This window comes from Melopsittacus undulatus, chromosome 4 (genome assembly GCF_012275295.1).
Source record: "Melopsittacus undulatus isolate bMelUnd1 chromosome 4, bMelUnd1.mat.Z, whole genome shotgun sequence".
Classification (NCBI taxonomy): Eukaryota; Metazoa; Chordata; class Aves; order Psittaciformes; family Psittaculidae; genus Melopsittacus; species Melopsittacus undulatus.
In genome coordinates this window covers 37,023,379-37,036,289 of record NC_047530.1, presented here as the reverse complement: position 1 = coordinate 37,036,289, position 12,911 = coordinate 37,023,379, and the positions used below count along the sequence as shown (strand labels likewise).

The window sequence follows — 12,911 nt, the reverse complement described above, 5'->3', positions numbered from 1 at the left end:
CTCTCAATGCCTATGATGTTTTCTGTAGCACAGGTGTATTTCCTTAGTCTTTCTACATTTAAAGTGTGAATCATAATTACAGGTGGCTGTACCTTAGCTCTGTATTCAAAATGATTCTCATAGGCTTCAGTTAATGCCTATTAATGGAATATGAAACACTGCTATAATCCATGTTATCTTGGCAGGAAGAATTCTCCTATTGCAGACCAGGTAGTGCAAGAGAGATTGTGGAATGGAAATGAGATTTAAGCTTCTTTTAGTGTAAGAAATGCCATATATGCCCCATTTTTCTGGAATATCGAGCAGACTCTTGGGAAGATCTGCTTTGGGACAGTGTCAGTTTTTGGATTTTTTTCATCTGAACTCAAGAGTGGTGACAGTTTTGTGTTACAAAGTGCTGAACTTCCTGGCTTCAACAAATGCATTAGCAAGGGATGAAGTGCTCTTTAAGCACAAATAGAAGCAATGAGATTGTTCCTCAGGCTCTCCTCAACAAATTTAATACCTATTCTGATTCTTCAGTCCATTTGTCACATGAGTATTCTACCTGCCTCTGCTTCTCTACAGCTGAGAATCATTTTTAGTTCCTGTTACGTCTCCAACCATATTTTTTTCAAAGGAATGTGATTTAATGTGCCACCATTTTTGAACGACAAGCACAAATTCAAATGTCTTACTGAAGACCTTAAACAGCAGTTTACCACAGGGAACAAACTTTTATACTAAGTAGCTGAGTAAATGTTACTGGCTCACGTGTTTCAACTAACTTCACATTTCAAATTGCCTTTGGAAGCCTCACTCTGCCCTAATGGGTATTTTTAAAGTTTCTTATTTTGAGCTTAGTTGGGTGATTCACTGCTGTAGTACATGTACTGTACAGGTTTTAGTGGCCAATACTGCAGTCATGCAGATTGCTGTCAGAATCCACTGTTTCAGAGGTGTGAACAGGGTTCATAAAAAGTAATATGGTGCTTCCTGGTAACAGAAGTCGGGATTGGGTTGGTTATGCTGTTTTGGGTATATTACAGGTAGGAATGTATTTTTGGCAAGGTGAAGATACATGGCCTTTGTTGCTGGGTACAAGGCTGGTAGTTTAAAGTTTGTTAGAAGAAACTGCCATGGTTAAACTGTCATAAGCTGAAACATGACATTGCTATAAGGGTGCATCTCTTCAAATTCCTGCTCCTTTATTTAAGGCAATATCTGTGCTTAGAACAGCTTCATTGTGTGTATTCAGAGAAAATCTGAACATATTTTGTGTGGAAAGTAGGTATTCATGAATTAAACACCCCTTTCCAGGAAAAGTAATTTTCAAACCCAGTATATTTGCAAATAGATTTCTAGAGCATCTTTTGTTTATCCTGACAGTACTGGTCTTGTGGTTAGGTCCCAGTTGTAATTTTGAGATGGAGGTTCAGCTGCTAATTTTGCAGCCATTACTGTGGCACAACAGGCAAACCTATTCATTTTATCTGTGCCTGTGATCTTTAAAATGATTTTTACTGCTCATGGAAGTATTTCTCTGAGAATACATATATTTATTATGGGATCACATGCTGTGGCAGTGGGGTATGAGTAATACACAGAGATCTGTGTTTTGGAGGATAAAATTTTGCTCTTTGAGATTTCTTCCCTCTCCTCCACCCCAGTTTTGTAGCAAACCTCTATGTTACCACAAACCTTGTTCAGGCAGTTGTTATTAGGTGACAGTGTTCTATTACATGGCAGAACATGAGCCATTCAAAGCTTAGAAATACATTATCAAGATTCAAAGTAACATAAATCATGAATTCCATGATTTGTTAGAAATGTACTGTGAGTTTTCATGCCTGTAACTGGTTTTGTAACAAAGGAACAATATGGCTTTTTCTATTTGTCATCCTGGCTGAAAAAGTTGGTTTAAATCTAAATGATGAATGACTGTTACCTGTTTAGTTTGTCTCACTGGAAGAGTGAAGTAGTGTTCCTTTTCTTCCTTTGACTTATTTTTTAAAAGATAAATGTCATACCAGAAAAAAATTGATTTTTTTTAAACATTTTATTCAGTGTAAAATTTGATCTATATTTTCATCCAAACCTCCTATATCAAGAGAAGTATATTTTTGAAGTGCTTTTGCCATGGACCATATTCTTCTATGGATTATTGCAATATTCAACACAGTGAAACTCCACATTCTGTATGGAGCTCTTTGGTGCCATCATGAGAATATAACCAAAGCTGTATGTACGGTTGTTATTATAAAATAGATGTTGACTTTAATGTTCTTAGGAGAATTTTTACCAATTATTTGCTTTTGGATCTTTATTGTTAATGCAGATACTGAATAGTCTAGGAAATGCAACATCTCTTCTGCTTATACAAAGCAATGTCTTAAAAGAGCCATTCAGGGTGCCACACAGTTTATCTAAATTATACCATTAACCCTGAGTTGATCCTTCTGTGTATTTTAATATAAGGGATCTCTGCATTTCTAGCTTGGTAGTTAACAAGATATTATTGCAAATAAAAAGTTAATAGTTTCATCCTAATAAAAGCTGTTGGAAGTAGACCTTTTTCATTAGCATTGTTTGACTTTGTGTGTGTAATAGTACTTGCATTTGTTGCTTCATTTCTGCAGAAGTTAACTGAAATCTCTATCTGCTATAAAGCTTTCAACTTTGTCCTTTGGAATCCAGCTATGATAAATTCCCTGAATCTTTGACTGTAGTTCAAAGGTGGTTAGAAGTTCTGCTTGTGTAACACCTGCAATTATAGGGTATACACCCAGAAGAAAACAGTATTTTATATAAATTATTTGTTACTGAAGTTACTAGTGGAACAAATAATACAGAACAAGGATCAGAGCAATGCTCATTAGCCTTTTAATAGCTTCAAGCCTAGAACAACTTGAGATTAGGCTACTTGAAAATAGTATATGTAGATTAAACTGAGTAGCCAAGGCAGGCAGCAACATTTTATCTCCATATAAAGCCTTGAGAATTAGTTTGGGTATCAACATGAAAATTAAGTCAGAGCCATTTTCAGAGCTTTTTTGACAAACGCAATGTGCACATCCCAAGGTGTGGGTCTGATAGTTTGATCTCCCACACAAAGTAGGCCGATTATTGGGTTTCATCCCATGTTCCATGGTTGGTTTACATTATAAAAGACTCTTCTAAGTCATTGTTAACCTTGGTGGGATAAAAATGTTGTCCTTTCCCCCCCCTCCCCAGTATATGTTTCTTGTATCTTCTCATCAATCAATCCTAACCTGGAGAGATTTGGGAATAAAAAAAAAAAAAAAAAAAACAAAAAACAAAAAACCTCACCACCTGCTTTTCTGCTCACCATTTCTTTGCATTTGTCATGTTTTAGCTGCTTGGTATTCCATTTCTGCCCTTACACCTCCTACGGATAAACCTATAAGACCCCAGGGAAGGTCCCAAATCACTGACTCCCTAAACCACACAAGACAAAGAGAATGTTGATGCTGAGGATGTGGCTGCATTGGAGCTTATTTGAGTGGAGCAAGTGGGGCTTGCTGATCTCTAGTGTATTTTCCCAGGTGGCCAGGACAATTCTCTGGTGGATTACCTAACAGCAGAGGCAGCTGGTGTGCTAGGTCATAGGATAGGCCTGTCTGACCACCAGGTCATGTGGTAAAGGAAGGGGACAAAGTGTTAGATTGCAACTGGAGAACATGTCATCTACCACAATGTTTTTGCTTGCAGGTTAACGTGACCCTGGTGCACTTTGTGCCCTCTCCCAGTCACAAGTAGATGACCAGTTTGGTGGTTCAGTAGATCAGACTAAGCAGAAGCATCTGGCAGGTCTGAGTTGTGGAGCAACTCCGTGGAGGGAGGGGGGAATTATGCTGCAGGTAGGATACAGCTTAGGTTCATGGAGAGAGAAAGCAGAGCAAATTCTGCGTGAGTCACACTTGAGACTGAAGGAGGGGCAGGAAGCATATGACTGCAAATACTATCAGGTTGGGAAGGAATGTAGATTATTTGGGTCCTATCAAGAGAAGAGAGGAGCAGCTACTACATGCAGGAGTGGGAAGGGTGAAGCCCCTTTTGTAAGCAAATTAGAGGTACTGTGTTTAGGTCACCAAGAAGTGCAGGACAACAATGCAAAGCCTTTGAAGCAGAGCTTATTTGTGATGCAAACATCTCTGCAAGATTTCATTTATAGCACAATTTCATACCTAATATAACCAGTGTATAAGTCCCTGCATAATCACTATTTTAAAGCATAACCTGTATTTGAGAAAATATTATTTATAATGTTTTATCCATATTGGATAATAGGTTGCTAGGAAACAGAAGGTTTTCTGTAAAAACCAGGACATATCACCTGCTTACCTTTGGTATATTGCTCTGTGATACTTGATGTAGAGACAGCATATGGATTTTCTAGTTATCTTAAGAGACTGAAAACTGCCTTTAAAAGACTTTGAAGTTCAGAAAGTATTCCCCATGCTAAGGGATTGTACTCTGCATCGAGTGCATGAGAAAATTTCAACAGAATATGTGGAAAAAAAAATCTGAAGTTTCCAATGACCATCTATTATCTAAAATTTATCACTGCATGCAAAATATAGTTTGTTAAACAAAAAAGCTAGAACTGTCAGTAGCTATACTAGCAATCATGCCACTCAATATAAGCATGAAATTGACAATCCACCTTAAAATCAGATGAAAGATGTGTTTTTAAAATGCATTCATAATCCAGACAAAATCCTAATAAAGTTCTTGGTGAGTTTCTGCTAAGAGTCTTTCACAAGCTCAGTACAAATTAAGCTGTCTGATACACTAAATTTTGATGCGACCAAAACTAGTTTCTCTATTCAAAACATCAGTCTAGCTATTGGAACATAGTTAATTATTAAATGTGCGTGTATGATCAGGACACCTGACTTTGCCGAGCAGGTTAGCAGAGTGTACTTCTATTTAAACAGATGAGAGGAGGAAAATAGGTTTATAAACTTATTTGCAGTGTTTTGTTAGGCTAAGAAAAATAATATAGAATATTCTTGTTATCTGCACATTGATGCAGTTTCCAGTTTCAGTGCATTCCAGATTTAATCTAAAATGTCAAGGATCTTGGATCAGAGAATTTTGCTTTTAGTAATTTCATTTTCAGCAAGTCTGCAGAGTACAAACATACTTTCAGAATGGAAGAAGTGTGGTGACCAGGAATGTGAGAGTAAGTAAAAAAGTTTTTTGTTTTTAAAAGGAGCCTGTGGTGTATGTGCAGTTACTACAAATCATAATGTTTAAACCAGCAATGAGACAGACTGAACATTAGTAACCACAGAGAATGTTTGTTAGCAATATAGTAATTTTATGAGCAATAGGCTTAAACTTTTCAAACAAAACCAGAAAAAAAAATACTTACCGGATTGCGTTATGTAAGCACATAAAGATCAAAGTTCAGTGAAAATACTCTTGAATAGCTAATTTTTCTCGGGTTTCCTCAAAATGGGCCTTACAAAGCACCTTTAGAGTATTTTAAACTCATACTTTACAGGTACAAAATAAATGAAAAAAAAATGGTAGGTTCTAGGCTGAGAGAGAAATCTGTATGCCTTGGGTTCAGAGTACATTCAGAGCACATTCTGCAAAACTCCGGGTTTTTATACTGCAAGCAGACCGTTTGTTTTTCCAAAAGACCCTGACAATATACCTTCTTATTTTTTTTCTTCTTCAATATGAACTAAGAGCAGTGATTAGTTATGCAGTTCCTGGGGAGTGACAGCTCTGTGGAAGGTGGAGCCACTGAATCTCAAGTGGGCAGCAATAAACAATGCCCCATTTATTACCTGTTGATTACCATTTCGAAGCCTGTCATAATCATATGTAGTTGAAACTGTTTCTAAGCTGCCTCCATTGGTCTGGCAGCCTTAACTGTTACTTTTTCCATGTGGACAGCTTAGATTTCCTCTGCTGATGGACTCTTATTGTCAACCACACTGACTTCAGTCCAGATGCTCAGAGAAGTCTGCCTTTGTAGAACACCGTGTGGAATGGGCTCCAAACTGACCAGAGTACATGAGTAGTGGTGGTTTCTGTGGGGAGGCAGGGGTGAAGACAAAGAGAATTTAAAGTCATTCAAACTGAATTGGAAACTTTGTTTTGACAACATGCTTAAGGTTTATAGTGCTTATTTGTTTTCTTTATAAGATAAATGTATTCAATATAGAGGACAAAATCCCTGAAATACTTACTTGATTTAACTTAGAATTTCTAAAATATATAAACATGCCTGGGAAATATTTTATAGCTGTTCAGATCTGGGTTTAGTACTTGAACATGCTAATTCTCCACATGCATTTCGGCTTTGAAAGCTTTGCTGAATAAGGATGGGAAAATTTGCACATAGGACAAGTGTTTTTCTCCCTGAAAGAAGACAGGACAGGGCTGCTTTTTGCTTGATGATATAAATGCATTAGCCTCAACAAAGCACATTGATGTATTAACAAACATTTTAATGTATTTATATATATTAGACTTCTTCAGTAACCTATATGACTTATGGCTGCTATACTTACTTGTTTCATTCTTCCTGCATACTTTTCCAGCGGCAATGAGCAGAGTTCATGCCACTACAGACTACTTAGGGCCTGACTGCCGGTATCTTAACTTCAAAACAGGGGAAGAGATAATGGTATACTCCAAACTTTCAAGGAAAAATGAAAACTTGTGGATAGGAAGTGTAAGTACTTCAATCTGAAAGACTTTTCCCATAAATAATTTAGCTAGTATAATAATAGCACAACTGTGGTCTGCTTGCTTCTAGGAATCTTCTATCTCTTCTGTAATATTAACCATCAGTTAATATTATAGTCAGTACAGTACTTGGGAGATGGGTCACTGTTGTCATCTTTATATAGAAAGGGAAAATCAAATCTTGGTGAAGATCACCCATGGAGAAACCAAGTCAGGATCAGAATCCAAGTGTTCTGTCTCCTTCCTTTAAACATTTGGCTATAATGATTTAATCTGGTTCCCTTAAAAACATCCAGGTCTATCAGGTCAGGTACTTATCTACAGGTCTGTGAATAATGTTTTTCAGTCACTTAGTCAGCAATCCAGTACTGGGACCTGACTTCACAGTTCAGTGCCCAAGGAAAGTTCCCAGAGAAATTATCATACATATTTAATGATTTGGAACAACTGACAATGTACAAACAATGTATAATGTAGAACAGCCATGTAGTTATGCTATAGCTAAGAAGGAATAGATGCATTGATCCAAATCCAGCTGCTAGTAAAACTGTGTCAGTCCTTCAAACCTAGAAGATATTGGTAAACTTTTTTTTCTTTGTAAATGATCTGTCACATTTATTGTGTAACGACGAAATTCTGTCTTCCTTTTTTTCATCTAAGAGTACAGGTATGTTGCTATTCTTTGCTTTCCAGGTTGCATTCCTCTACTTAAAAGCTGTGTGCAACGGTTTGATGTAAAGCTAGTGGTTGTTTGTTGGGTTTTTTTTGTAGGACTGACTCTTACTTGATTCTTCTGTGCATTATTATGAACTTTCTGTGGTGTTGCCATCTTCACTGCCATTTTCTCTTCAGATGCAGCTAGCCTTGCACCTGAATATCATTTCCTACTTTTTTTTGTAGCTTGTTATATGTCATTACTTATCAAGGCACATAGTTTCTCCCCCTTGAGTCAATGGCAAATTTGTAGCCAATTTTAGTAGAAGCTGGCTGAGACCATCTGTGCTCACAACACTGTCTTCACTTGAAGCAGTGCTAAGGCTACTGGTTGGTTCTGGCAAACACATGTTCATTAATACAGAAAAAAATAGTATGGATTAATACTATTCAGACAGTTCCCTTTGTTGTCTGAGCTGACAAATGGAACACTTTGGTGAAGGAAAAATAAACCAGTCTTTTGACCAAACATAATGAAGGGGTTAGGAAGCAGCCCTATAAACTTAGTGTCTACTTACACTTTTCTAGCATGAATGCAAGCACCTACCATACTTATCTCTGAAGCTCAAATGTCCTGATTCCTTTTATATTTTTTATAGAAAGGAAAGGATTTTGGATATTTCCCAAAAGATGCTGTGAAAGTTGAGGAAGTTTTTACTGTGGAAGAAGTTGAAGTGCTCACTAAGGTAAACCAACATCACAAGATTTTCCAGTGTAATTCACATCAATTGAAAATCTAATATCCAGGTAGAAATTAAAGTGGCAATGTGCATTTTATTTCAGATAAATCAAAACATGTTTTTTCATTATTGTGCCATTTGCATGTTTATTGTTCTTTAAAGAAATTTTTATCTAATAAATCATAACTACTAGGAATAATCTAATTACTTACAGGCCTTTGTGTAAAGTTATATGCATATATAACTATACAGAAAGAAAAAGAATAAAGATATTGCTGTGCTACATGGAACTGTAGAAAATGACACATGAAGAGACTTTAAAAGTTGATATTGTTCTTTCAGGAAACTGATTTCCTTTGTCTTCATGGACATAAGTACACTTACGAAAATGAAAACAGTGCATTACATGATCACAACAAAGAAAGAGAATATTCATCATCTGATGCAGAATCAAAGCTGCATGAAAATGAACTCTTCAAGTATACAAGAGAATCTATGCAAAAGGAAGAAAACAGTGAATCCGTTTCTGAAAATGATTCCAAGAAATCTCACACTCAGGAGTCTGCAAGCAATGAGTTGTTTATGAAAAATGAGAACAGAAGAGATGATACTGAAAAGCCAGAAATGCAAAACAGTTTCCCAGTAGAACCCATTTCAACTCAGTCTAGCTGGATTGCAGGATGGTTCACCACAGGAAATAAAAACGATGGAGAGCCCTTACAAGCCAATACAGAACCCTTAGGAGAAAATACCTACCGAAGCAGAAAAATAATGGTAACTGCTGAAAATGATTTACAGGATTCAAATGATAAAGAGGAACAAGAATCCCCAGCATCTGCTTGGTTTCAAGGTGGACTGACAGATTTCCTGTATTTTGGTGAACAGAATGTGGATGTTGCTTTGGCATCTGAAAAAAATGATTTACAAACCCATGATGTTTCTGGTGTGCCTGATCGTTTCAGTAATGATCAGGAAACAGCAGCCACAGAGTTACTGATAGAAGAAAAGAGTGAAAGCCAGGAATCTGCATCAAATTGGTTTAATTTGGATTTAAGTAATGTTCTTAATTTTGTCCATGCTGAGAAAGTTCCAACTGCTGTGCAAGACCAGCAAAGCAGAGAAACACAGGATGAAGCAAATAATAATGAAGTGCAGACTTCAGACCAGAAAGAATCACACATGGACAAAAAATCTAAGGAGATGATTAAAGCAGTGATGGGTGAAGATGATAAAGAGAATTATGCACAAGAAATAATAGATTCAAACATGCCAAATCCTGGGGAGATAGCAGCAAGTGTGCATACTCTTAATGACACCAAAAGCACAGAATTATTTTTTGACATGCCAACAGGTGACAAAGAGAAGCCAACTGAACCTTACAGTTCAGAACAAGACTTGGTATCAGAAAGCCAGCTGCTGAAAGACACTGAAGCTGAAAACAGAAATCAGGAGTCAGAAAGTAAATATGGACAGTCAGGTTGGTATACAAATATCTGAAATAGTTTTGTTAATTGTAACACATACATATATGATAATCAGCAAGGATTATCATATCAGAACAGTGATCCCTCAGCCAAAAAATACAGATGAGAAGCCTGGTATAGCTGAAGAACAGAGCCATTTCTTCTCTTTCAGTCATTTTGCAGACATACAGAAGTTCAACAGCCAAAGAGAAACATGTGCAGAGTTTGCAAGATGATGTGTTTTTTAGTGAAGAAGCCCTTCAAACTGAAAATTATGGTAACATATTACAAGGAAATAGTAACAGAGCAATGAAAGTACAAGTAAGTCAGAGAGCTAGGGAGGAGCTGTCTGAAGATATGGGTTCAGTTCAGGAAAGCGATCTGTTTTGCTCACTAGCTCTGCAAAATAATGAACACAGTAATTAAAAAGCAAAATGTTTTGTCAAATTAGTTTAGCAATAGTGGTGCTTCACAAATGCATCACCATTAACCCCAGCTGGAAACTAAGCCACTAACACAGCTGCTTGCTTGTTCCCCTCCCTTTCTGTGGTTTTGAATATTCCTTTGGCTACTTTGGGTCATGCTCCCTCCTGGCTTGTTGTGTCCCTCCTCACTGGCAGGCCATGGGAAACTGAAAAGTCCTTGACTTTGAGTAAGTACTCCTTAGCAACAACTAAAACATCAGTGTGTTATCAGTATTATTCTCAGACTAAAGTGAAAAAACAGCAGTGCACCAGCTAAGAAAAATAACTCTATCCCAGCAGAAATCAGGACACTGTGGAAACTGTAGTACAACCTGAAGTATCTCAGACACAATACGTACCCTTGTTTAGATTCCAGTGCTGAAAAATATGTTTCTAAGAGTAGTGAAAGTCAGGAAAATGCCAATATAAAAAGCTACTGTAACGAACTGTGTCCAAAGATTCTCTACATTTACTTTCAAAATTAAATTTTTAAAATAAGAGTGAAAATTGGAACCCATCTACAGGGAAAATAAAATATGGAAACCATTAAAAGAGTGTAAAGAAAAACCCCAAACCCATACTTGTGTATTCAAGAGTCTGTAAATTCAGAAGGCAAATTACCAAGTTATAGAGAAATAGCAAGAACTGCAGATAATCATTCAGGCATCAAGACGACTCTATGTGGTAGTGAACAAAGTCTGACTCTGGAAACATCTAAGAAAGGCAAAGCAATAAAATGCTGTTTGAAAGCTAGTTACTCTTTCTGTCTTTTGACTATTGGACTATTTGTGGCATCTTTGGCCAGTACTGTCATGAAGCACAGAACTAATTAATTTGTTAACAAATGGATCAATTTGTAAATGGTATTTTTTTGGAAGCAGTGTTTTACTGGCGTCAGGAAATTTACTCCAAATCACTGAAACTGAGGCAGCAAGGTGTCTTCAGTTAATACTTCCCCATGAACATGCCTGTGGTTTCTTGTATTTCACAGTGAAGTTTGTTATCTCGTGAGAAGTTGTTAATCTTTAATCCTACATGGCATATTTGATTGTTCTTTTTGTAAAGGTTTTCCCAGTTGTATTTGGGATAATGTAAGAAAGAGACCTACTAATCCTGAACAGGGAAACTATAGGCTAATTATCAAAACTAAACAGATGTTTTCTTGAACAAGTTTTGCTTTTAAGCTTTAGCTTTATCCTCCAAAGTCTGTTGAGCCCACTGTTTGAACAAGTATTTCTTAAATCATAAATCTCTAGCATATTTTTTACTCTCATCTAGCACTCTACTGCTTGCCTTTGAGGAAAATATAAACAAAAAAATTGAAAATTTTGGTAGAGGTTAATATCTCATATGTGTCTAAATTGAATCCTCTGAAAATAAGCATGATTTCCTTTCATAACTATTTGCAGGAGTAGGCAGTAGAAGAAAGCTACTAGAAGAAACACCAGAGAAGGAATATGAAATGAATGCAGCTGCAGTCAGTGAAGGCAGCAGTGACCAATATTCAAAAGCAATAGTGATTCCTTCAGAAAATCCTGAAGAAAAAATGGACAGTTCAGTAGCTGACTCTCCACTTGATGCTGAAAAGCCCTTCTCAGATGCCATTCAGAATTATGTCCCAAGTAATGGTAAGCATTAAGTTTCTTAACTGTAAGAAAAATAAATTTGCAGTATTAAAGGAAGTTGTAATGACATTGACAATTGTTATATAAAACTTTTTTTTTCCTCTTTTTTTTTTACATATGAACAAACCAGGAGGCTGGGTGTATCAGGTACTTCTGTGCTTGAATGATCTTGAGATCAGGGAATCAATCAGATCTGTATTTTTGGCCGTAACAAGTGCTATCAAAAAGGTAAGAATTCTTTATGTGATAGTATTGATGTTAATGCAACATTAAGCCAGTTATTGCCTATGTTCTGCAACAAATCTCCTAAAAAAAAAAAAAAAAAGAAAAAGAAAGAAAAGAGCCATTAAAAAAACCCTTTGCAGTTCCCTTGCTTCTGGGGGGGGATGCTAAAAGAGAAAGAACAAGAAAATTTAAGGTTAGCTGTTATTCATCTGCCTGTCATTGGTCCTGCAGAATCCGATGGCCTCAGTGTGTTGGCTTTTTTCACATAACAGCCAGAAAACACCTTGGTGGTCGACATACTAGCTTTTTGTTGCTTCCGGTTTTGTCTTAATGAAACTTACAGCTTCCTCTAGTTCCCATGACAGTACTCATTAGATTTGCTTGGACTTAGAAAGTTCAGGTTAGGATGAGTAAAATAACCAGAATATTTCCATTGTTTTTAAAAATTTCAAAGCCTTCATTCCAAACAGCTCCATAGTTCAAAACCGCATTAAAAAAAACCCTTCCCTAAGCAAATATATGCAACACAAAATGGGATTATGAGTGCTATGGGGATGTCTTAAATATCAAAATAACAGGGACAGAGTGAAGGTGGACTTTAATGGACGTAACTGCACAAGAAACAATGCAGTCAGAGGCATGTGAGGAAAGGGAGACAGTTTTGCACTGTCATCTCTAAAAAGGAAAGTGTATCAGCTAAAGTGGTATATGGTAAACTTAATCTTGTTACTTTGGTTTGACCCGTAACTAAAGTTTAACCACCACATGAATTTGTTCCTGATTTCCAGCATCAAATTCTATAGATTCTGACTAAATTTTGCAACCAAGGAGACAAAAACTGAAGAGCTTTGCTTTGTTCTCCTCATGAACTGGATTTCAATGCTCACTGATAGCTCACTGCTATCGTTCTTGTATTGTTTGACACAGCTAAAAAAGCCACTTCCACCTTCTGCTGATCACTTTCTCTTAGGTGGTACCAGCTTTCCAGGCAAGTCACTCAACTCTTGCACTGTGAATATTCTGTTAGCT

The 12,911-nt window shown here is 36.8% G+C and overlaps 1 protein-coding gene across 2 annotated transcripts in view; it reads left to right on the top strand.

The window, feature by feature from the left end:
* Positions 1–5,073: 5,073 nt before the first annotated feature.
* Positions 5,074–12,911, top strand: part of MIA2 (MIA SH3 domain ER export factor 2) — a 34,070-nt gene continuing 26,232 nt past the window's right edge. The window contains exons 1-6 of one of the 2 annotated variants that reach the window (XM_031048767.2): positions 5,074–5,188; positions 6,564–6,697; positions 8,025–8,111; positions 8,448–9,582; positions 11,442–11,660; positions 11,788–11,885. In XM_031048767.2, the coding sequence (XP_030904627.2) occupies positions 5,074–5,188; positions 6,564–6,697; positions 8,025–8,111; positions 8,448–9,582; positions 11,442–11,660; positions 11,788–11,885 (1,788 nt within the window). Of the gene's footprint in view, positions 5,189–6,563; positions 6,698–8,024; positions 8,112–8,447; positions 9,583–11,429; positions 11,661–11,787; positions 11,886–12,911 lie in introns of both variants that reach the window. The other variant, XM_031048766.2, reaches the window with a different exon arrangement.